The sequence below is a fragment of the Poecilia formosa genome, unplaced genomic scaffold (assembly GCF_000485575.1).
Source record: "Poecilia formosa unplaced genomic scaffold, Poecilia_formosa-5.1.2 Scaffold282, whole genome shotgun sequence".
NCBI lineage: Eukaryota > Metazoa > Chordata > Actinopteri > Cyprinodontiformes > Poeciliidae > Poecilia > Poecilia formosa.
The window spans coordinates 760,683-785,203 of NW_006800221.1; the positions used below are offsets into that span (position 1 = coordinate 760,683).

The 24,521-nt window shown below is 38.1% G+C and overlaps 3 protein-coding genes and 1 non-coding gene across 5 annotated transcripts in view; 1 reads left to right on the forward strand and 3 right to left on the reverse strand.

Moving 5' to 3' along the window:
• Positions 1-2,955: 2,955 nt before the first annotated feature.
• Positions 2,956-8,569, reverse strand: LOC103151472 (dolichyldiphosphatase 1-like). Its single transcript, XM_007571558.2, has 8 exons — positions 8,453-8,569; positions 7,733-7,833; positions 7,517-7,601; positions 6,461-6,560; positions 6,058-6,156; positions 4,686-4,814; positions 4,481-4,570; positions 2,956-4,366 (listed from the first exon to the last, which is right to left on the reverse strand). Exons 1-8 carry the CDS (start codon positions 8,526-8,528, stop codon positions 4,330-4,332), a joined length of 717 nt encoding a protein of 238 aa, XP_007571620.1. The 5' UTR covers positions 8,529-8,569; the 3' UTR covers positions 2,956-4,329.
• A 1,043-nt stretch (positions 8,570-9,612) lies between these two features.
• On the reverse strand, positions 9,613-21,068 carry miga2 (mitoguardin 2). 2 transcript variants are annotated; one of them, XM_007571559.2, is made up of 16 exons: positions 20,976-21,068; positions 19,431-19,639; positions 18,869-19,079; positions 18,666-18,781; positions 18,420-18,540; positions 16,931-17,058; positions 16,578-16,695; positions 16,314-16,420; positions 15,913-16,025; positions 15,572-15,644; positions 14,808-14,894; positions 14,604-14,702; positions 14,388-14,522; positions 14,251-14,304; positions 14,035-14,151; positions 9,613-12,972 (listed from the first exon to the last, which is right to left on the reverse strand). In XM_007571559.2, exons 2-16 carry the CDS (start codon positions 19,524-19,526, stop codon positions 12,763-12,765), a joined length of 1,785 nt encoding a protein of 594 aa, XP_007571621.1. In that variant the 5' UTR covers positions 19,527-19,639; positions 20,976-21,068; the 3' UTR covers positions 9,613-12,762. The 2 variants fall into 2 exon arrangements, with proteins under 2 accessions (XP_007571621.1, XP_016536939.1); XM_016681453.1 differs by having other exon boundaries at positions 19,431-19,652; positions 20,976-21,063.
• A 913-nt stretch (positions 21,069-21,981) lies between these two features.
• Positions 21,982-24,521, forward strand: part of st6galnac4 (ST6 (alpha-N-acetyl-neuraminyl-2,3-beta-galactosyl-1,3)-N-acetylgalactosaminide alpha-2,6-sialyltransferase 4) — a 7,889-nt gene continuing 5,349 nt past the window's right edge. Inside the window, exons 1-2 of the mRNA XM_007571560.2 lie at positions 21,982-22,496; positions 23,535-23,944. Of these exons, the coding sequence (XP_007571622.1) occupies positions 22,338-22,496; positions 23,535-23,944 (569 nt within the window). The 5' untranslated portion in view covers positions 21,982-22,337. The remainder of the gene's footprint in view (positions 22,497-23,534; positions 23,945-24,521) is intronic.
• On the reverse strand, positions 24,297-24,390 carry trnai-uau (transfer RNA isoleucine (anticodon UAU)). Its single transcript has 2 exons — positions 24,353-24,390; positions 24,297-24,332 (listed from the first exon to the last, which is right to left on the reverse strand). It is a non-coding gene; the product is annotated as a tRNA-Ile (tRNA).

Below are 24,521 nucleotides of genomic sequence, written 5' to 3' on the forward strand. Positions count from 1 at the left end.
AAATAAGAATAATTTCTTATTAAGAATGCCGTTTAAAGTCATTCACAAAGACATAATGATATTGTTTATATTTTCATTGGTGATATCTATGCATTGCATTTGGTGACACGATCACTGGCAGCGTGTGATCGTGAGATAATCGTGGTACAGGTGCATTCACGAAGATGTGAAAAGGCTGCCATCTAGTGGCGGCCATTAGTTCTTACAGGCACCGAGTGCGTTCTGACTTCACATTTTCCATGATCTATGATTTAAACGCATAATAAAAAGAATGTCTTGTACTATTTGACATTTTTACGAATAGTCAGAGGCAAAATCTCTCATTTCTGGGGAAACAGAGTCTTACAGCGGATAACTCTGATATCCTGTTTCCCAAGTTTTTACAGTAAAGTAAACAAAAAAATGTTTAAGAAGTGAGCATAAAACTAATAACCCTCTCCACCCCTCGTGTATTTCTTGTCAATCTTCAATCATTTAATCTAGTCTGTCCCCCCGCCCCCGTCATAATTCCTTGGGTTCTGTAATCAGTCTGGTGTGCACAACAGAAGAGGTTTTTTGCTGATCTGACAAACAGGCTGACCTTTCTGTTTGATAAACAGAAGTTGACCTTTTCATTGAGCTAACGTCTCTTGCCATTTTTTTTTTTCTTTTTGCAGAAACTCCAATTTTAACATTTGGCTGCAAACTGGAAATCAGATGAAAAACCCATTTTTGACTTAAACAATATTCATAGCACGCCAACTACACCATCTGGATACTGTCACGTTGGTGCAATGCAAACAAAAAACAGGAAAAATGTTTAGATGATGTTTGGAGCCTTTCAGCTTCAAAGTTGAAGTAAACATCTAATCAGATTACTGCATCAATGGCTTTTCCTGCCCATGCAGAGCAGCAAACAGTGCATATTTTATAAAGAAATTATCCACAAAGCAGAACATTTTTTTAGTTACTTCTTGTGAAAAAAAACACCCTTGGGTTACCTCAGAACATGTCTATTATTTGCTGACATTAGACAGTGCAATACAGAATAATCCTAAAAGCTAGTTTCTAATTTACCACTACTGCATTTTTCCCCCTAATCCTTAAGTGGCGAACAAGATACCAACATAGAGCTCAGTGCGCCATAGAAAAGCTGAATTACACGTCTACTTGTTAATCAAACTGGGGCAGTGATTTGATTAGCAATTTAATTTGCTCCACAGAGATCTAATTACGGTGAATATCAGAAGGTGAACAGCTTACATCTCACACAAAACATTAATCTTGGATTAATTATCCTTTTAGAAGAAAATGCTGGCAGAGACGTAAACACACCCGACACCCATTTAGTTTTTCTGTCTGGCGGGATGACTTTTAGATCACCACTGATTCAGTAAGACAACAGATCAATAGGATGCCAGGGATTCAAGCTTAAATTAATCCACCGTGTGTGTGTGTGTGTTAAATGTGAATAACTGACAACTTTATGAATAAATGAAACAGAGTTTGGATTGGGAAGATCTCTATGTGACAGACAAATGGGGGGTGGGAGGGACAGGATAAAGTAGATGGTTTGGAGCACCTTTGAAGCTACAGTAAAAGTGAAAAATCTACCTTCAAGAGGATAAGACCTAAACTCTGCCGGTAGATGTACCTAAATTTTCTTTCCATCTAATTTGCTTGAGCAAAACAAACTTGTAGTGGTTGGACTAGGACACCAAAACCTGCTTTGACCAAAAGACCCACAACCCTTTAAATACAACCCTGCAATTTTTATATACCAATTTTCTCACAGAGTTCAAGCATTTTTTTTAACAGTATGACAAGCAAACATATTGAAGTCTGATTCAGAAATGCAATAAAAGGTTTCAAGATTCTTAAAGCCTTGGCTTTTAATAAATAGCACATCACAGCTAAACATAGGGCAAATATGAATAGAGTAGGAGAAGTTAAATGTAAAGAATTTAGAGAAAATAGATCAGAAAAACAGAACTAGGACTTCACATGCAGGCTATACGACAGGAGTTTGGGGAAAGTACGAAGCCTAAACAGTGAATTAGAGGAATGGCCCATTTAAATAAGGCAGGAGCAGAGGTCCAGTTCAGCACATTTCTCCTAAAAACCAGCAATTTAAATAATGGTATACAGTCTTTCAGATACCTTTCACTTGGACAGGTTTAGTAGCTGGAGGGAAGAAAATAAATTAAGCCTAAGCAAATACTGCCAACAGAAGTTAAAGGTAGTTCACCATTAATCTCTATGCAAAGTTATCTGTCGCATGCAAACATCTGTGGTTGAGCTGCTGCTCGACTGATTCAGTAAGGTGTGTTGGAGAAATCATAGCACTTGGTGAGATTGGTAACAATTGAATACAAATGCATTATTTTCAGCTTTTTATTCATAAAACATTTTAAAAAACCATGCATCATTTTTTTTCCATAGCAGAATTAAGCATTACATTAAGTTGCCTTTGTTTGTGGCAGGATTTTCAAAGGTCATATTTCCTTTTTATACCACAAATTCAGACAGCAAGAGAGCACCAAACTTGTGGCCACAGAGAAGTCCTTATTTTTTGACTAGACATTTAAAAAAAAAAAAAAAAAAAAAAATAATAATCCTCATGGTTTCTACTGTTAATTGAGTTTAGAGTTTAAATACAGTTTTAAATTAAAGCCTCCGTTTCTGTATTTTGCTCCCATTTTTCTTTTAGCAATTTGAAAGTCAACCCGGTTTTTACCATCCTTGCAGCATGGATTGCAAACTTATAGCTTCCCCCCCCCCCCAATTTATCGTTTTTTGCAATTATATTTTGCAGGTGAGGGAGCAGCACATGCATGTGTTCAAATTATTTCCGCTGCCAAAAACAAAAGTAGACTAGTACAGTTGACAATGAAATCCATGTGCAAAGTGTTTAAAGAAAAAAATTGTTTGCAACAGGATGAAAAAAATATATCAAAGTAGCACACTGAACTCATCTCTTGTACATAAACACATTTTTATTCAGCCTGATAGAGGTTACACATGAAAAAAAAAATTCTAAGAGAACTACTTCCCTTTGTGAAGCTAATGATATGACTGTTTTAATCAGCTTCAGATCCCCATTTGACAGCTTTCAACATTAGCTGCCGTAGGCTGCGAGGAAAAAGCATAATCACATGCTACAACTGACCTGAGGCGTGTTTTTAAATCTTTCTTCAAAAAAAAACAAAATACAAAACATATCCCCCCCCATCATCAGTTATGATTAAACACTAGGTGATAAGGAATGTTATTTTGGAAATGCAGATCAAAAGAAAACTTTTCTGCAGCAGCAGAAAAGACAAGAAATGGAATATTTAAAAAACTAAAACAAAGAAAACCGACCCCCAGAACTTTGTTCCCAGGTTGCTACTGTATATGAGGCAATACCGAGAAAAAACAAAAAAAAACACTCACTCCAAAGTAGCTTTAACACCAAGAATAACTCAAAACTCGCTGCTGCGATTCAGTCTCACAACCCTCAGACAAAGAAATGCAAACAGAAACTACATCTGTGGTAATCAAGATTACCGAAGGAACGTTAAGATTTACAGTGCCTGCAGATGAGCTTTGGAGCCTAATATTAGGACCGAGTCAAAGACACAAAGCAAAGACTTGTGAGGAAAAAGGGGAGGATCTTAACATTTAACTAGTGTTAGTCCTTAACTTGCAAATTTCACAAAGTGCAAATTTTCTCTTATATTACATAATGACCAATTTTAGAAATTGCTCATTTTCTATTGTAGAAGAATGAAAAATGGTTAATTCCACAAACTACCAATAGAGCTGTAACCAGCCACCCCTCCCCGCTTACTCACCCGTTATCCAATGTAAAAGTACAAAAAAACGAGAAAAAAAAAAAAAAAAGAAAGAAAAGAATTACTAAATACATGCCGTTATGACGCTCATCAATATGCTTGTAACTTGATCAAAGCCTCCATTTTGGCTCTTCGAATCTCTTACAGTAAACTGTTACTGTCAGCGTGCGTTTATAGTTAAAATATATATTAATCTATCATTAAATAGTATGCCTCTTGCACAGTCTTGCATGCACTGAAGAGCTTTTTGGACAAGCTGTACAAGAGGGGAAGGCGTGTGGACGGACGTGCTCAGGCTGCAGGCTCCGGTCCGGGATCTTTCTCTACCTGGAGTACGTTTTTCTTTTTTGTTTTGCCCAACATTCCTTGCAGCCAAGTCAGTCCAAAAGATGATTCTCCAGTGTTTTTTTGTTGATTTAGCTTCCGTTTGTGTGAGTGTATGAGAATGTCTGTCTGTGTGTGTGTTTGTGCGAAGTGTGGGCCTAAACTGAGGTTTCACAAAGTGCTCTGCAGATCACTGAAGTTTTGTTCCAAGCTTTCGTTGTCTGTTTCTGAAAGAGCAAAAATGAATATAGTTTATGTTTTTATAAGTTTCCAGGTAAACAAGGCAGACACATTTTAAATTGCCTGTTTGAAATGTGACATCCGCTCAGACTGAACCTTACCTTGCCTCTGATCTGGTCACTGTATACTCAAACCATAAGATGTTGGGAATCAAGCTTGTGTCTCGCACCAGGAAGTACTCTGATATTGGCCTGTTGGATGTAACAAAGTCAAAGGACATTATATTAAATGATCGCCAAATGATTCAACTCCTCTTGAAGCTGATTAGTTGATCAAAAATGACAGGAGAATTAAATATTCACTTACCATGCTGCAATTTTGGGGAATAAAGGTGTCAGCACCTCTTGTGTGAAAAAGAACCAGATAATGGCCATTGTGCTGCCAGTCACTGCCCCATAGAAAACCTGACTCCAGGTGTGATACAACAAGTAGACCCTGGAAATGACAGGAGAAGGGGGTTTCATAAGAAAAAACAATCCTGCAACATTATTAGTATTATTGGAAAAGAGGCAGTTTGGCTACAAGGAAATGTTACCAGACAGGGATACATTTTAAACCATTTCTCATAGTCATCATTGATAGGACATTTACAAGCATGCTGTGCAAATTTTGCAGGAATAACCAAATACATTTTATATTGTGTAAAAATACTCCAAGTTTGAAATGAAATAATGCATTTATATAGTTTTCAGCCTTCGAATATGGAACAAGGTGAACAGAAAGGAAGTAGGACACCAAGAATGGGAGTGGATCCAAGGAATATTTAGACTTTTCTTTTCCTACTCGGTCCAGACCTGAAATCATAGTCCACACATTTCTTTACGATGCAATATCAATGATACAACCATCATCAACATTTAAAAAGAAATCCTCACTATGCTAAACAGGGAGGCAATCTTTTAGCAACATACGCACTTCCTCAACATAACGGGACTTTGTTTCACAAAATGTGATTCATTTCTATGCAAATAAACCTAGACAAAAAAATAAAATGAAACAAAAAGCTATTCCTGTAAGGAAAGCAGTTTGGTGAAAGGGACAAATTTTCTGTATAGTAAAAACAACGAACAGAAAAAGTTTGTTTTATATACATATATATATATATATATAAAACATGAATAATTCAAATTATTTATCTCCAATTAATAAACCTGATACAAATATGAATAAAGTGCAAATAGAATATTTTTCAGAAATAACCCGTTCTGTCTTTAAAAGAAATGGTTATGCATCTAAAAATATTTCTGGAACTAACAGGAGATATGAAGAATGAAACAAGTGATCACGTTTAGTTTTCTGGCATATATTTACTGTGCAAGGCTGCATGGTCAGTAATTTTTGGGCTGCACATGAACATCTGCCGAGTTCGTCCTTGGGGAAATGATGAAATCTATGTCACACTGACCCATGCCGGCCTCAGCAGATGTGAAAGCCAAATAATTTGTATCTTGTTTCCCATTTATAACCCCATCGGAAGATTTGCTCTCAACTCAACAAACAGCGACTTTAGAGGGACATTCGATAAACAAACGCTTCATATCTTTAAGAAAAAATACTCAATGTCACAATAAAACACTATGTTAATAATTACAACAATAACTTGTAACATGTTATTCCTTTTTCACATTAAACTCACAATTTAGGACATCCTAGAGATTTGGAGGAAGAAGACGCTTACCTGCTGTAAGAGACGGACGACGCCATGCCCAGCAGGACGATGGACAGGACGTGCCTCCACAGCAGGTCCACACATCGAGCATTGTTTGTCTGGTGCATTCTGAAAATGATCAGTTCACACCATGATATCCTTCCTCATGTTAAAGTAAATCAGTGATTACAAAAATGTTGTCTGTACTTAAAATGATGACACATGCCCTCTAAAAACAAAAAAAATAAAATCAAAAAAAGTTAAGCAAAACAAATGTGCGAAGATGAGTAATTGCATATCATACAATGTTGGTGAACACTGGATTTTAACTTTACTGGGTTGACAACTGATTTCAGCAGGTTAACCCTAAATTACAAAGCTCAGCCATGTGACCTTTCACCCCAGCCCAAAATGCAGAGACAAACAAACTTACCTTAAATAAAGAAAAAGAAAGAAGTAAACAACGAAGAACCAGATAAGCTGGGAATGATTCGAGGGCATGCCGTACTCGGCATAAACGGTTGTATGAGATCCTAAAGAAAGAAAATAAAGCAAGAAAAATAATGCAATATTTAAAGTTTCTGCAACCATTGAGGTTCTTAAACATATAATACAAAAAGAGTTTTTAACTAGATGCTATGTATTGCAGATTTATGCAAGATCCCAGAACAAAACAGCTTTAGAAATTTGTATTTCTTTGTAATGGTGGTAACGATTAAAAATAATGTATAGAGTAGCAAATTGAACTTTTGGTGAATTCAGCCCCTCACAAAAAATGCATATCAGTATCACCATGACATTTAAAATCTTTCAAAGCAGGAATGTTTTAAGACTCAGTGGTTTGTTAAAGAACAACAACAAAAACCAGTAGCATGGTGGCAGCGCGGTTAAGATTAGAGCAGATGGGAAGATTGATGGAACTAAATACAGGACAATCCTGTAAGACAACCTTTTAAGAGACTGGAAAGTGGAGCAAAAGTTCACCTTTTAGAGAGAATGACTGTAAACACACAGCCAGAGTCACAATTAAATGATTTATATTAAACCATGCCGATGAGGTATCGTTTAATATACCTCAGTTAAAGTCCTAACCAAATACCGACTGACAATATCAAAGAAAATAGATTTTTACAAAATATTGAACAAAAACATACCACTTTTCAGTTATTTTATTTACAAGAAATTTCAAAAATTACATTTTCCTTTCACTTCATGTATGCACCGCTTTAAGCTCTTTCACCATTGTTTGTAGTTGACAAAATGCGAGAAAACCCCCCGAATATGAATACTTTCCTAAGGCACTGTACAAGAATCATATCCTTTTATCACAATAAAAAAAAAGAAAAAGAAAACCTGACTACTGCTAGGGGTTATAATACTTAAATGTCATCAGAACAAAATCATCTCATCACATACATCACCCATATCTAACATGATATTTTTGCTAAGTCCTGGCAAAGAAAAAAGAAAAACTTGTTCCCTCACTTACCTGCACAAGGGCGCGGCTCTCTGAGAATGTGCTTGAGCACCCAGTTCACTCCTTCATTTAGAAGGACTCCAGTGAAGAAGGAAATCTGTAAAAAGGAGGAAGAACGCAGTCAGCATATGAGGGCTCTCACGTACTTCTGCCCTGCTTCTTTACACATCTGTTCAGGCACCTGAGAGACCCATTACCACCTTCACAGCAAATATGAACACTACTTACCGTGTGCAGTTCCCGTTTAAACACTATGAGAGTGACAAAGCCCACAAGAATAGCTACGGGTAGGAGACTGATGTAGGCCAGCAGTTTTCCCGTGAGATCCCCTGAAACAGAATTAATAAGAACTGATTTTCAGGACAAAATATATATAATAATTAAACATTCGTAAGGTCCAGAACTACCTGAAACTGAATAGAGAACAGAGAGACCAGGTAAGACGCGCATTAAGTTTTTATTAAAGAAATTCAGGGAAATGTTTAATTTTAATTCAGGTGAATTGTAGCTGTTAAGACCTTTTAACACAAGGCCATGGAGCTTTATACGTTAGCAGCAGTCCTGGTAATAATGCTATGCGTGGAAATGGCTAAAAGCTCCCAGCATAGCTATAACTTGTATTCTGAAATAAGAAATATTGCAGTGCTGTCAAACATATATTACAGAGCACTGCAAATACATTTGAATTTACGAAGGGGATAGCAAAGCTCGTGTTAGGAGAGCTAGCAGCATGCTAGCCGTCATTGTGAACATTGTTACAAAGTGCGCATGCGGAGATGTCTCACAATTTCGCAGCCCCCGGTGTGCCGGGTGTTGACCAAAGGCTCACAATTTGGCAGCTACTGAAGGCTGTGTCCATTCACTAGCAAACAAACAAGCTCACGCTGCTTGGAAATTTTCAAAAGCGACGAACGTAGTCGATACACAAACACTCCGAGTTTTACGTACCCTCGGGAAACTCTACGTGTGTCACTGATATGGCCTGCCATCGAGGTGGTGCCGAGCACTGCTCTTCCAACGCCATCTTACCCGGACACAACCGGGGCAGTTTACAGCCCCGCCCCAAAAACGAATGCACCCAATGAGGGGACGACTTTTATGTTCAAACGGAACCCGGCAGCAAAGGATCTGTCCAATCACCGCCACGATCTGGTCAGGAGGGATTCTGTCCATAGAGGAGAATTATTGAATGGAAAAAAATGTGATGAAAAAAAAAATCACTTGGAAACTTAGTTCCCTCATTCAAAAACTAAAATAAGAACAGAAAAAAAAGTATTTGGCATTATACGACATATAATTTTAAAAAAAGTTATGTAAAATAGCTACTGATATAAAGAAACTCATTACCTTGCCCCTTAAATATTCTTGCAAAAAACAGAATAACTATTCAAAGAATAAAAACTTAGGTGTGCATCTAATATATTTAAACTTGAAAATTATTATACATCACCTGGAAGTGAAATAACACGTGAATGTCAAACTGAGTCTTTTTTATCTCATTAAAATGTTTTCCAGTGATATTGAATTTGATAAAGTTTGTCTTATTTGAGACTCCAGCATAAAAAAAATTTAATAAATCATAACATTATGACATAAATACATGGCTGGATAAAAAAATAAACAGAAAGAGATAAATTTGCACACATACAGAACAACTGAGCTTCTTATGCAAAAATACATTCAGAAACAATGCAGCATAAAAATTACAACACTGCAAAAATATCCATCTGTCTTTATAATTAATATTTTGTGGAATATTTTATTATAATATTAATATATTATGGAATATATACTTGTATTTAGACTTTACTGGGTTCACAGAAACCCAGTAAAAAGACACTGTTGTTCAGCTAAGTATATTTAGTTTTAGGATGTCCAGTGGCCTGGCATTTAAGAATTTAAGATTTACCTTAGAAAAAAATAGCATCCATGTAAACATCCAACTTTGGATTAAAGTGTGTACAATGGATATTGATTGCCATCCAAACTTATTAAAACATAAATTTACAATAAACTCATTTGTATTTGTTGCACTTTTTAAAAATGTAAACAACTTTAATGTGAAATTTAACAAGGTATCAAAAGGAAACCCAATTAACACCAATTTAATAACAAAAAATAAGATTTAATACGGAGGATGTAAATCAGTTTACAGACAGTGCAATACAACAATAGAAAAGACAAAAGGCATGAGTAGGACACCTGTAATGTAGCATACATTAGTCAGGGGAGGGGGAATAATAAACATTTTGGCCTTCTGAAACCCTCTTTAAAGTCTAAAATAACCTAAATATTACAGCCCATGCTTAAATTGTAGTAATTCATACTTTTTTTTTTTTTAGATTTGATCTAATTAGAACTTAAAATATCCAACAAATCAGGTTGAGCTTGGATCTAGTACATGTTCAGTGCTACGCTGATGCATTTTAAAGAACTTACAATGCTAACATGCAAAGGCAGTTCATTTATCCAGAAAAGATGAAGGGGGAAAAAAACTCTCCGTGATGCATACACAGGTTATACATATTAAAGCATTTCATTTCAGATCATATCGCACAAAGAAAAACTAAAATAATTTAAAGATGGGCACTTCAACAAAACCTTGTGATTGTACAAACTTTTTTTCATAATATAGTTTTTTTCTTTTAAGATAACTTTGCTAGACTGTACAGCAGATATGAGCTCCATTTTATACATAGAAGTCATGTGTTGCAATAAATAATCTGACAATTTGTACATGGGAACTCTCATGCGGACGTTTACAAGAAGAAATATTTTCTGCCTCATCTTCCTGCTAAAGTGCAAATCGGTTAAAAACGCAAAGCTGCAAACCAAACCATTTACTGCAGGAACGCCTTGCACATTTGCAGCTCTGCTTCAAGTCAGACCGCTGTCCAATAAAAGCAACAGTACAGACGATGCGAGGTCAGAACAGTTCAGGAGGATGAGCAGCGTTTCTCGGCTATGAATTTATTAAGTGCATTAGAACAACTGCAGAGTTTGGATCATCGTTGCCACAAAACAGAAGTAAAATAACGCCAAAGAGCTGTTGATCTGACGAATTACTGGAATAAAATTGGAACGAGATGGAAACTTAACCGCTGCTCTTCCAGTGATTCAAATAAATATAGATACTTGATTCATTTAATGAAGTCAGTTTAATATCTGAACTACAATGTGCCTCCATCTTTACAGTAGTACCACTAGTAGTGAAGGATTACACAAAAAAAGGTCAATTTAGTTAGGCAGTTTGTTGCCCCAATGTGGGTTTCTGTGACCCAGAAAACTTCAGGGCTTCCATCAGTGCACTTAGGTAAGCTACAACTCCCTCCTTCACTTTCTAGCCTTCATGACACCAGAATCACTCGTACGCCTACCACTTGGCACCGTCTCAGTTTAATGTATGCGTTGCAGTGATTTGAGGGTGTGTTTTCAGTAAGTATTTTTTCCCAGAGGGTTTGAATTTGTCAGATGTACTTGACTAAGCAAGTTAAAAGGGATGGCATAATTCCAGAAAAAAAAAAAACATAAGGGAGTCAGCTTATGCAATAGCTGGGAGTCTAACCTAAACGACTCAAGTCAATCCACAAACAATGCATTTGGAAAATAAGTTACTGGTTTACGTGACTATACTTGAAGAGAAGAGAGATTATTTTTCCGTACCGTCATCAATAACGTAGCTCACAAAGAGACAAACATTGATGCAGAAAGTCAAATTTAGGATTCCAAAAGTATACTTTTCATTACTTGGTGCTATTGCTCAATATTTTAACACTTGAAATTTTATCGTAACCTATTCTAAAAGCTTGCATTTAGAAGATTAAACATACTCCCAAGAGGCGTACTGTTTGATACCAATTGAACACTGACAATGAAATTACAAAGTTCCACTGTAGAATTTCACAAAAACTTTTTTTAAAGCACCTCCAAGTTTGACTCCTGCGATCTGAGAGAAATGGCTGATACTACCATGGATCTTGTCTGCATCGGTCCTTTTTACAGCTTCCGTGTTTCACTGTAACCAAATTTTCCTGAAATCCATAAAAGCGTTCTCGCATGAGGCTCAAACTTTTTGGCTGTAGCCTGATAGAGTGCAAACATTTACCTTTGCAGAGGGAATTAAATTAAAAACACAATTAAGGTTGAACAAATAAATAGGTGTAAACAAATGAACTTGGATGAGGTGCCTGGTGTGATGTCACTAGAGGCATTATACATGGTAGCTCGTTTTTGAGAGGGTAGATTTTATCACAAGTAAAAATCACATAACTAAACAACAAAAAAACCCGCCACGACACAATCTACAGATGACAAGCTATACCTAAGGCAAGTCTTACTGATTTAACAAAAAGCCCGGTTAGCAGCTTTAAAACTGAACAGATTCTAAAAATTAATTCATGATGATTGTATATTTATAGAGAAATGTCTCACAAACCGTGTTATCTAACACATTTTTCGGATGCCAGTTTCAGTTCTCCTCTGCTCTGAAGTTTACGCTTTATGCTTGTATTTAGTTGTCATTTCCTGACAGTCGGCCAAGGGAATAGTCAATTCAAATTCAAACTAAAAGCCAAATTGGATCGTGAAATACCAGTTTTAGATTATTTGTTCAAAAACCCCATATCAGATACGTCTCAGTGTTATTCAGCTCGTTGGAACTCCTGGAATAAAGGAGGATTTAGGGACAATTAAGGTGAAGGCCATCTTGCCTCTCTTATTTCAAGAACTATAAGCAGCAGCGATTTCATTAAGAAATAACCTTCAGTTTTTCACATAAAACACAAAAGCACGTTCTCTCTTTGCTCGTCAGAGTGAAGGCGGGTATTCAGCCCAAACCCACAGGTGATGAACACACTTCTCAGAAGAATCTCGTTTGGGTCACCAGAAGGCGAAGTCCTCGTGTGTTGGAAGTGTTTGTCAGCCGTGTTTTCACCAAGCATCTGAATCGCCCCCAGGCACAGGTAGAGGCAGGAACAAGTCCTCACACGCCTGTGATAATTTGATTACAGTCGTCATTCTGGATACGTAACAAAGCGGCAACACGAGGGACGAGAGGAATCCAGGACCCAGACGCTCTCCCTCATTAGCAGGAACAAGGAGACCTGGTGAAATAAATCCCATGACATGTCGTTGTGTTTAAGAGCACAGATGGAGGAAAGGATAAACAATTGACTGAATAATGCTGGTTCTCAGTGTGTCACAGAACAAGGGCTCGGTGCAGAAATCAATGCGGAGTTCAGACTCTTTGTCGAAGCGCTTCATGACACTTTGTTGGTCCCGTAGGAGCCCTCAGCGTCTCTGGGCATGGCTCCATTGAGCTCCAACAGACTGTCAACTCCCAGATAGCCCAATAGGATCTCACTTCTGCGGTGGGAAAGTTTCAGGATGTCTTCGGCCAAGCACTGCTCGGAGGTGAAGCGGACCTTGTCGTGGTCGAACATATCTTTGAGGTACTGCACTATTTGTTGCTGCGGGTAAAAAGGAGAGAAGATGACAGAGGTTTTATATCATAATAAGAAACTTATGCATTAGATTCCTGTAGCTCCTGGTGAGCTGCTGCGAGAAGACAACTCAGTTACTTCAAAGAAATCGACCTGCACTTTTGTGAGGCAATTCGTCTGATGAAGCCCCAAGTTTACATGATTTAATGACATCTAGTGGCAGAAAGGCAAACTGCAACCATCTGAATTACCTTGAGATTTTTGAGGCATCTCGAGATTTAGAAACGGTTAATATCTCAACTGCAGTACATAACTCTCATCCAGAACTGGGTGAACTCTAAATGGAGGTGATAGTTATATGATTTTCTCTGGTCTATTACAAGTGTGAATCAGTAATAAGTGCCTTGATTTCTTGCTTGGGTGGTTTCTAGTGAGCCTAGAGTCATTGCAAAAAGAAAATACACACACTCCTAAAAAATATGGTCTGGTCTTAGTAGGTTTTAAATATTATTGAAATTTCCTCAAGACCTGAAAAAACACAACAAATTCAACACTGATATTATTTATAGATATAAAGTCGTAGTAGAAGGTTTGTCGAAAACTAATGCACCACAAAAAGAAACATAGATAAAAAACTGTCTGCATACAGATTTCATATTGGAATAAATTGAGGGATTTTTTTTATTACAGATTGGTCTTGGACAGATATGACAGTGATGTGCAAGACTTTATGTGTAATCGTTTCTTGTGTTCATTCAAAATGCGAACACGTCGGTATTAGTGAGTGAGAAACCTCAAGCTTCAATGTCCAAGATGTTATTCCGTTTCTGAATTTAAGACACCAAGAAAGTCCTCTGCTGCAGTTTAGATATTAACTTTCTAAAACTTTTAAAAGACTCAAAACCTTTAATAATCTTGAACTATCCCTTTAAGTGTGAAGGACTGACATTGAAAAGCTGTTGTCTTTAAATAAAGGCAAGTTTATGTCATCATAAATCATGCATTTTAAATGTAAAAAGTTTCAAACAAAGTGACCAGTGTTTCATTTTGAAATTTTTTTTGTCTTGTTTGTGTATGCTCTGCTCTCACCTTGAAAATTGTGCAAACCTCACTCAGGTGCTGCCTTGGCCCCAAAAACCCAAAAGCTAAAACTGGGCTCACGTGCTCTGATATGGCATAAAAGTGGGCGATAAATCCGTCGGGAACCTACGGAGCGCAGTTAGGACAAGCATTTAGAAATCTACTTCATCAATAAAAAGAGAGCAGCGAAAAGATTTGGATCAGTCAAGACAGGCTCAGGCTCACCATAAGAAGACGCCTTTTAGCTTTCAACACCGACCAGCAGGCGGTCGCCAGAGCCTGGGAGGAAGAAGAAAACGTCCCTTAAGAGAAATTGCCAGGAAATGGTAAATGTGCTTCTGGATGTAAGCGTGGAAATTAACCGTTTCTTTAAAGCTGTCAGACAGCCAGCGGTTCCTCAGAACGGCTAACACAGAGGAGGGCGGGCTCTCCAGGTCCTCGAACGCATCCATCAGGATAAAGTCCAAAACAATGTCAAAAAAGTTCATACACACCACCTGCGGCGACCAAAGAACCCGACGGTATTTAGCTGTTTCAAGTAGGACGTTTTAAATGATCGGAGTGACTTGAGCACTCACCCCTCGACCCTCCAGCTCCATTTTTGTAATGGCCCACGTTTCCTCTCTCTGGGTGTAAAGCAGCATGTCTTCGTAGCTCTCCAGGAAGGCTTTGGGACTCTGGGTCACAATATAGATGTATAAGATATTTAGATCTCTTTTTAAAAAAAATAGAAACAAAGCAGGTTAATTTATGCAAACCGAAGTTAATTGAATCATTTGTACCTTGTTAGCCTTAACCATTAGCCCTGCAACCATCTGTTTCCCTGTCTCCATAAAAAACGTGCGATGAGTTTCATCCAACAACAGGACCTGAACAAAAAAAGAGAAACATGACATATTACAGTTAGTAATTTAGTTAGGTGGAATACATAAATATTATCTAGATTTTCATTGGTGAGCCACTGTAATTGCTGAATTACAATGGCTCACCAAAATATTCAGACCCGATGAAAATGTTCAGTATTTTGTCATGCAGAAATCTGACAAACTTTATTTAGGTTTATCGGAGGAGAGGGGAACTGGTGTTCAAAGACATAATTTTTGTGGTTGTGATGTGAAAATGTAACCAAAATATGTCAGTTTTTTAAAAACAGAAATTAAAGCTTGCAATAAGATTCTGATGAACAGCCCAATGAAGCTGAGATCTAAAATGATTCTAAATGATAAGGTTTAAATTTTAACATTCAGTCACTGACGGCATTTATCCCACCTTGCAATGATGTTTTAAATAAATAATGCACTTCAAATAAACACTTCATATCTCCAGCTGTACAATTTGTTCACACATAAGCAGGTGAAGACTCTTGGTTTCGTCTATTTTTAGCAAACAGGACAGTATGTGATCCTTTTGTCCTGGTAGCTTTAGTCAGGACTTGGCTCAAGGAAAGAAACCTGAGGAGGCTCCTGTCGAGTGCAGCAGCAGACAAGCAGAATGTTAAACAAAATGAATAATAAAATAATAATAACCCCTGTGCGCAGGAACACACCTGGAATGCTTGTCTCACACAGTGAAGCTTGGAGAGGAAATCTTGGTCACTGTAGCATTCAAGTAATTCAGTCCTGGAAAAAAAGACAGAGGAAGAGTGAACTTCAGACTGTTTGGAGGAAAGCAAGTTATATTTGAGGCAGTAGGAGGGTGACAAAAAAAATGAAATATTCAAACTCTCAGCTTATGAAGGAAAGTTTGGAGCTCTCTCAGTAGGAAGATTAAGGTAGTTTCATTTTACGGTGCACGTAACTGCATAGGACTAATTTGACATGATTTATTACCTAAACAGGGACCAAAAATGGTCAAACTTGTGCAAAAATAAATAATCTACATAGTTACCTCAAGGTTCTATACTTCACTCTGCCTTCCTGCACCAGAGACAAGGCTTCTTCATACAGAGCTGCTAGCTTCATTGGTGGGTAGATCTCATCCAGAGTTATATTTTCAAACAGCTGCACAGAAAAATTTGTTTAAAGAAATTATTTTTTTGTTAATTACAAGGAGGGAGAACATGATGGCATTTCTTGCCATGTTATCTGGGATACACAGCACTACATGTATGTAAATAGAGCGTAAAACAAAACATTTCTTTGTCAATTCTTTTTCCAATGACTCTTTATTTATTTGTATAAAAAACAGCAGGCATGAGTGCAAGTTTGCGTTTCGAGTGCTTAAAAATGCACCTGCTGACACACAGACAAGACGACTTTCACTTGTTGTTGTTGAGGAGAGCAGCTCACCTCTGCAGCGGAGAAAAACGAGTCATCAGACGAAACTGAAGCCGCATCCTCATCTTGCAGCCGGTGGAAACTCTCTACGCGAGGCAAGATCAGAGTTCCTTCGCTCTCTGAAGACAGACAAGGAAAAAATAAAATAAAACACAACAATATGGGTAATGAAGAATTAAAACCGCAGTTAACTTTTCAGGTCCTGATTTCATTGATGATGTCAAACGCAGATATTTATTTATTTATTTTTTGGTTCATCTTGAAGCTGGTCGTTACCAAAGTCGGCCAGTACGCTCTCCGCTGGGATGCTGCCGCCAAAATCCTCTTGCAGGTGGTACGCCCTGTGTAGGAGAGTCTCCAGCTTCTCGGCAAACAGTTTATTACGATCTTCGTTCTACAAGCAAGATGGAAATTAGAAATTAAGATTTTTTTTTTTTTTATAGTATCATTTATAATCTAGAGTTCTAGATGAGCTCAGTTTTATAAGTTTTATATAATTTGCGTTCCACACCAAATCTGGCAATGTTTCATTGAGGAAGGGAAAATATAAAACAAAACAATCCAGAAATATAACTAATTTAAAAGAGCCACAAGAGTTTAAAACGTGGTTTTCTAGTGGCGATGGTTACCGTGAGAAAGTCTCTGCACGCCGCCCCCTGCAGAGCAAGGCTGTTGTTACTGGAGGTCGAGTTGCCTTGGTGACGAATGTTTAAGGCTTGTTCCCACTTTCGCAGTGCTTCATCAAACAGCTCCATTCCTACAGAGTGAGAACGAAAAAAATCTAACAAATCCCTTTAAGTATTACCTGCTTCACTGATGCAATACACACATCTCAAGGACAAAACCCGGCACCGCCATGTACTTTCTTATCCCTGACGGATCAAATGGGAAGCCCTTCCAGTGGTAAACTGGGGTACCAGTGCAAACTGGTTATGAACTAATTAATTACATGTGCATTACTAATGTCGCTGTAACTCCGAGTCTCTGTCAAGTGAACAGAGTTTGACCTTAAGTTTTCAACAAACTGCAGTGGACTGGAGAGGAAATTAGTCACATCATGCCAAAAAAAAAAAAAAAAAAGTTGCCCTGTATTAACATTATGATTTGAACGTGTTGGTTTACAAGAGCGGAAAGCCAACATGGTTCTGTCCGGTGAGTCTTTGAAACGTGAGAGCTGAGGCGGTAATCAAAAGATGTAGGTGGAATTTTACTGCAGATAAAAAGTGCCTGGATCCTTCTGGGTTATCGTTCTGTGGCCATTTGTTGGATTTTTACTTTTCATTTGAATGTCAGCAAAAATAATTATTGATTAAAATCGCGCTGCTATATTTTTTTATACCCTTCGTCCTTCTAGTCTGCTTTGACTTTTAAGGTTGTTTTCCTGCGTGTGTTCTGAAACTTTACAATTCCTGTCCACAATTTTACCAATTCCCCCTCGTAAACATATGCTTATTTCACTTGGAACGCATCTTCCAAACACGTTTGATTCTTTCTCCAGAATATCCCAAGTTTCTGAAGACGGTTTTGCAGGAAAGGGCAATGATATTTTACCAGTTTGACTTCTTATCGTTTTGTTTTGTCTCGAGTCAAACGCAAAACTAACAATCTCAACACAGAACATCATGTATCTAGTCCCTGAAAAAGTTTTTCTTTGCTCAAACTAAGCAACGTTTAGGTGCTGAGACAGCACTTTTTTTTTTCTGTGCTGCAAAGATAAAAATGGCGACATCCAAGCACTGGTCCTTGTTTAGAGGTAAACATGAAAAAATCTAAATTGAAACATCAGCACAACATCAGCTCTTTATGCTCCTGCAGAGTGGCAGAAAGGGGGTTATGTTTCTGTCACTGGAAACTCAAGCTTATTGCAGCAAGCTCCAACATGGCAGAAAAAAATGACTGAGAAATAAGATGCAAACAGCAAAAAAATAAATAAAAATAAAAATCAACCTCAATCTAGTCAATGCATCAACAAATTCCTTGAACCTTCTAGATGGTTTCAAAATCATCTCAACAGATAATTTTGTTTATATATTAGAAATATAACTTATGACTCAAATCTATCAAAAAACAAAGCAGAGAGTGACTTTCAAGGTTCATGAATATCACATGACAACGCACCCATCAAATACAGGTTCTCTGCGTTAGCATCCTCCACCACTCCCGATTCTTCCACCACAGGCTCCGCCTCCCAGGGAGTGGAAGGGTTAATCGGCTGGTTGGGAGAGTTTGGGACTCTAGTCTGTGCCAGAACAAACCACACAGAGACATAGACATCAAACACACAGGTGAAAACTGGAAAAAACAACAACAAAAAAAGACAAAAGACATGCAAACAATGGAAAAACCATGACGTATGAAACTAACAGATGCCAAGCTGTGTGAGGAACTCGAGTGTTTACTGGGAGCCAGCGAGGAAATCCCACTCATGGTGTCATTGCTCCGAGAGCTGGGGCTCATCACCTGGCGGCTGGTAATGGGGCCTGTCACAAACAGGATGCGAGAGATGCTGAAAGGAGCAGCTGAAAGTCACACTTACAAAACTCCCACTATTGGTTTTTGTTGCAAACCTCTCTTCAGAGATGAGGGTCTTCCTGTCTTCAGCAGAGCCTCGGGTATTCCCACGGTCTTCGAGCCCTCCTTCACTTGGTCTGCCTGTTTCCTTTTCCTGCCTCTCCTTTTCAGCTGGTGAGCGGTCAGGGCCAGCGCTACGCTTCCGAGTGCCGTCGCAAACAGCACCTTCTTCAGGCTCGGGGAAAGCTTTAGCTGAGAAAATATGGACTGAAAGCAGGAAGGATGGAGAGAAACGTCAGACTCCAGGAATTGTATTCATTGTCACAATTAAAAAGGAAAAGATCGAAAATTAAAAATCTTCAGCCCTTTTATTCCGACAGCCATGAATAGAATTAAAAAACCCAACTAGTCGCCTTAGGAAATCATCTAATCAGTGAAGACAGTCCAACTGTATGTACGTAATCTCAGCTGTTTGGTGAAGGCCTCAGGCGTTCGCTGGATGACATTACTGAACAAGCAGCATCTTTTAAAGCTAATGCAAAAATGTAACAAAAAAAAATCCACGTCGTTTTGAAAACATTTGTGAATAAGTGTAACCATTATCATAAAAGGTGTTACCTGTCCAAATGTGGAGTAGAGAAAGACCGGTATCTCTGCCACAGTCATGGCCAAAGCCTGGGCGACAGACATCCCGTCTGGCTGTCTCAGTGACATTTCAAGAGTCCCTCACATCCACCAAATGTACGGTTTTCTTTCCGCTCTCAGGCCAGCGCAACACTCAGCTCGCTGATCACACTTCCCGCTGTCATCCACCCCTGGGTCCGAACCTGACAACAGACACTACAACACGTGAGACACAACTTGTGTTCAAATGGGCATTGCTGCAGTGGTTTGATACTTTCATAGATTGTAAAATACAGATAATAAAATCTAGCGAGCGTTGAGAGATGCCACCTAACTCATTCCAAAAAAAAAAAAAAAGATAAAAGTTGCACTTGATCCGACATTTATACGCGTAACGCCACGTGAGCTGAATGACATGCAAATGAGGGAATTGAGCCATTTGATGCAGGAGTTTTGGAAAACGGATGCATCAAAAAGTTCCAAGACAGCAGCTCTTGAGGAATGGACTTGGACACTGCTGCTGGTATTGATCAACATGGCAAAAGCATTAGGGAACCAATTGATTTCCTATTTGGTCAAGAACGACACTTTAAAGCCACAGTAATTATTCTGAGTGATGTTTGGTTTAGGAACAGAGGATAAAAGACAATGCTTATACATGTTTTGCAGAAGATACCAACCAGCAAAACCCACTTATGATGTAGAGACCCAGACTTATCTGTGACTTTTAGCAATATCTGTCGGTTTAACACTACACATTGTGGATCCATCTATTTGTAGGAGGAGGATTTGTTTTTTATTAGGACCTTCACATATTGATTCATTCTGATGCATGTAAAATGCCTCAATCTATTGCTAAATAATATTAAATACAGGGTGCAAATGCATACAGTTATAACTATATTTGTTTTAAGGTTTTTGCTTCATGGCAAACAACAAATGAGTTGATTCAATCTCAGGAAATCAAGCTTGGATTTCCTGAGATCTCGGGAAATCTGACACGAAACTTGACACGAAACCAGCTTCTTTATCAGCTAATAACACTTATAGTGCAGATGGCGCGCCAGCCTGCACTTATTAATGTGGAGCTACTTCCAATGTCGCCGTCTTCTGATAAAAGCTGCCGTTTTTAACCAAATAGCGAAAAGTGTGTACAAATCACAGAACGGTTCCGTATTCGGATGCTTGTAAATAAGATTTAAACCAAATTCAAAACACATAGATCACAAACCGATACTGTAAATATCACCATGACTTTCTACATGAAATACACAACAAGACTAAGCTCTGGGTTTAAAAAAAAAATTTCTGCTAAACCCAGGGTAAAATCAGCCGGGGACAGCTCTGAAATGTCCAGCATGCTAACATTAGCTAGCTCATTTAGCTGGCCTCGACCATCGGTCAGTTCCCCTCACTGCATCAGAGAATGACTCGGTCTATGGAGCTCTGAACTGACACTTCACAGGTGTCAGCAGCAACCAAAGTACAGCAACACTGACCAACAACTAATAACATAATCCCTCTCCGACACCAACATACCGTGAGCATCCAAGACGTCAGAGAAGGGCATCCCGAAGTCACCGTCAGTGAAGGCAGCACAGCATTGTTTTAGGGCGGGACTTTGAAAATACACGGATGTTGACACGCTCTTCAGCCAATCGGAGGAGGATAATTGTGGGCGCACCTTTTCTAAGCGAATAGTATAAAGGAAGGGAGGGACATAGACTACTGGAATCCAATCAACTTGCAGGTGTTATGTTGCACCTGGAAGTTTATGATTCTTCCATCCCAATGCGAACAATGCAGAAAATTATCACAGTTTGAATTTTCTTTAACTCTTCCGTACGCAACAGCATTTTTGAACTTTATTGTCCTGACATTTAACATAAATATCTATTTATTAATAATGTTTCCGTGTGATCTTTTTTAAACCCATACTTAAACACAAGACATATGAAATTAAGTCAGTTGAATAATGAGAAGTCAAAAATGTTTGTAAAGGTTATTAAAATATATAAGATGCAAAATATAAATTGTATGAATAAAAACACACGTAACTTTTTTTTATATAAACAATATGCACAGTTTAACAACACTGTTAAGTGACAGAGTAACTTAGTTTTTATGTATTCTGAATATTGACGTTTAAATTAAAGATGAAAGACGTTCCTCCCACCAGACTAGCGACTGTTTCAGACTAGAATTTGAAAAACATTGGCAGCGATTTATTCTATAAATTAAAATTTTACACGCGGTCCTTAAAGGTAGCAGAAAGCCACTGCCTGTTAGTGTACGGTAAATAAGCGCGGTTGTAACATTTGCTTCCGATTTTGTCAATCATATTTCAGAATAAAAGCATGTTTACTTCCCGAAACCGTAGCAGACGTCATTGGAATTAAGTGTATGAATATGTGCGCAATTCTACATGGATATTAAAACTGTCACTAAATATACAAATGAAAATAAATGCAGAATATCTCTTCGAAATCGATTTGAAATTTTTAATATGAAAATAAATTCCGGTTTGCGTTGTTTTCATCTGAAATCATAGAGCCCTTACAAAAGAAGTTGGGCAGATCTTTATCAGGCCTACACAAGAAGAGAAACTATAGTAGAGTTATATAAGAATAACGAGTCTGTTAGCTTCCGGAGGATAAAATCAAAAGTTATGACTACTGGAAAATGAACCTAAATTCCACCTGCACGGGTAATGGGAAACTTCCTGATGCAAAATTCCTCATCACCATGATTCGGAGATGTATTTCTCACCCCTTGGAGTTACACAAAGTCTGAGCTTTCTGGATGGAGAATGCGGAATAATTACTCTACTGTTGCGACAGGTGCACAGAAGGATGTCGGACTAGGGGAGCAGCTTTCAGATATAAGCTGCTGCTCTTCAATATGCGGCCGAGGCATATGCTTCGTCTGTGTTTCTCCATGCTCACCCTGACCTTGCTGTTCTGGCTTAGAGTGCTGATCGCACAGGACAGACTTTCACCTGCTGCACAAAACTCATCACTCAGGGGCTACAGCAGGATTAGCCCGCACAGAAAGACCACGGTGAGTCGGGTGATGATCCAGGACAAGAAGGCCCAGATAAAACTCTCATTCATTAGCTTCTTGGGACAAGTTAAATTGATATAATCAGCTAAGTAATCCCATTTTGTTTACTTTCTATATATGCTGAAACATCTGTGAAAAAAAAATATTTTGACGATATGTTAGTAATTGCATTTTGTTTCATTTTTTAAAGATTAACTTTTTAATTTGTATACTACAGTCACTAGTCTTAAAAGTTGAAGTGGTTTTTTAAAAAATGCACATGAAAAATGATTTGATGTACTGCTGAGTGCAAAACCCTCACCATTTCTCCACAGCTTTATAACACATTATTAACCCTTTATTCAAAGCTTGAGAAAGTTGGATGTTGGGACCGCACTGGGAGTCGCAAATCAATAATTGTGCAGTTGAAATATACTCTAAAAATCAAAATAAATAACAAAAAAAATATAATGGTAAGAACACATTTATGCTATAATTGTTGGAAGAGATGCAAAACAAAGACTTTTCAAAAATAGATAAAACTATAATTGATCAGCTCTTTATGTTGTGTTGCTTTTCAGGTTATGCTTGCAAAGCAGTTGTCAGGGATCAAAAGTTTAATCCACTGTAATGCTGGTGATGGTCAAAAGCTTGATGCTTCTTAAGTTATACTGCTTGTGAACAATACATTAGTATTAATGCAAATTTGGTCAGTTAACACAGTCATTTCTTACTCTTTTAGACACTCTGGATAAGTTATAGTTTAATCCCAAACATAATTCACTACACTATTTCTGTTTGCTACTTGCAGACATATTGTAAGAGATAATTTGTGTAGCTTTCTCCAAATTCACTACTTTACCTATATATTTCTTACTTCCTGTTTCTCTGATTAAGACTTTATTTATTTATTTGTCACTGAGGCTAGCATTCCAATGTCATTATGTTCTAGAAACGTAATGACAAATAAATGCCATATGTAGATTTGATAAACTAATTCTGGCTGAGGTGTAGCGATGTCTGTGAGTCTAAATCTGTCTTATCTTCTCTCTGCAGTTTCTGGATGTTCACTGCAGCCACTGTGCTGTGGTCTCCAGCTCCGGTCAGATGCTTGGCGCCGGTGCTGGAGATGAAATTGACCGAACGGGATGCGTGATCCGCATGAACAATGCCCCCACCAGAGGGTACGAGAAAGACGTCGGGAAACGCACCACCATGCGGGTTGTGTCTCACACCAGTGTTCCTCTGCTGGTAGAAAACGAGCAGTATTATTTCAAGCAGTCCGCGAATACGACGTATGTGTTTTGGGGCCCCAAAAGGAACATGAGGCAAGACGGAGAAGGAATTATTTTCAATGTCCTGCTGAAGCTGGCTGTTAAGTACCGGAAATCGAACATGTATGTCGTGACCGAAAGCAAGATTAAGTACTGCGACAGTGTGTTTCAGAATGAAACTGGAAAAAACAGGTGGGTTTAGTTTCTCAGCTGAGTAAGCAAGAAATGTTAAAATTATGAAAATGCAAAAAAATGTTAAGGCTTATAAACCCCATATATCACAGTTCCTAAAACACTTTTTCATAGATTTAGGTAGCAAAAAAAGGGGTTTTAATAAACTGACATTTCTAAGTACCGCACACTAACCAACAACCACTAGAGACTATGACAAAGGTTCAGATATCTAACACATACCTGTTTATGTGACGAGAAGTTTCTCATCTCATTCACCCAATAACTAGTCCTAGTTATGAGTTACTTCTATGCCTAACATTACTGTTCAGCTTCCAATAAATGATTATTCATTTTTCTTTTGAAAAACATCTGCTCCAGGTGAGGCTTGAACTCACAACCTTGGCATCACTTTGCAGTTTACTGTCTTATAAGTACCACGCACTGACCGATTGTGCCACTGGAGCTGGTGAAAGTAACAGAAAGAATAAACAGATTTAAGTGACAAGGCATTCTTCATCCCATTCATCAGATTTTGTCATCAGGACTTCACAACTATTTCCATTTTGGACACAGCTCAGCCATGTGCCAAAGAGCC

Bases quoted from the DNA above. Each gene is read 5' to 3' on its own strand.
- LOC103151472 (XM_007571558.2), bottom strand. From the start codon at position 8,528: ATGGCGTTGGAAGAGCAGTGCTCGGCACCACCTCGATGGCAGGCCATA. The intron at 6,561-7,516 runs GTAAGTGAGGGA...TTCTTTCTTTAG, and splicing joins AGAGCCGCGCCCTTGTGCAG to GATCTCATACAACCGTTTAT. The intron at 4,571-4,685 runs GTAAGTGAATAT...TACATCCAACAG, and splicing joins TTCCCCAAAATTGCAGCATG to GCCAATATCAGAGTACTTCC.
- miga2 (XM_007571559.2), bottom strand. From the start codon at position 19,526: ATGTCACTGAGACAGCCAGACGGGATGTCTGTCGCCCAGGCTTTGGCC. The intron at 19,080-19,430 runs GTAACACCTTTT...TCCTGCTTTCAG, and splicing joins TCTACTCCACATTTGGACAG to TCCATATTTTCTCAGCTAAA. The intron at 16,026-16,313 runs GTGAGCTGCTCT...TTTTCTGTGCAG, and splicing joins CGTTTTTCTCCGCTGCAGAG to CTGTTTGAAAATATAACTCT.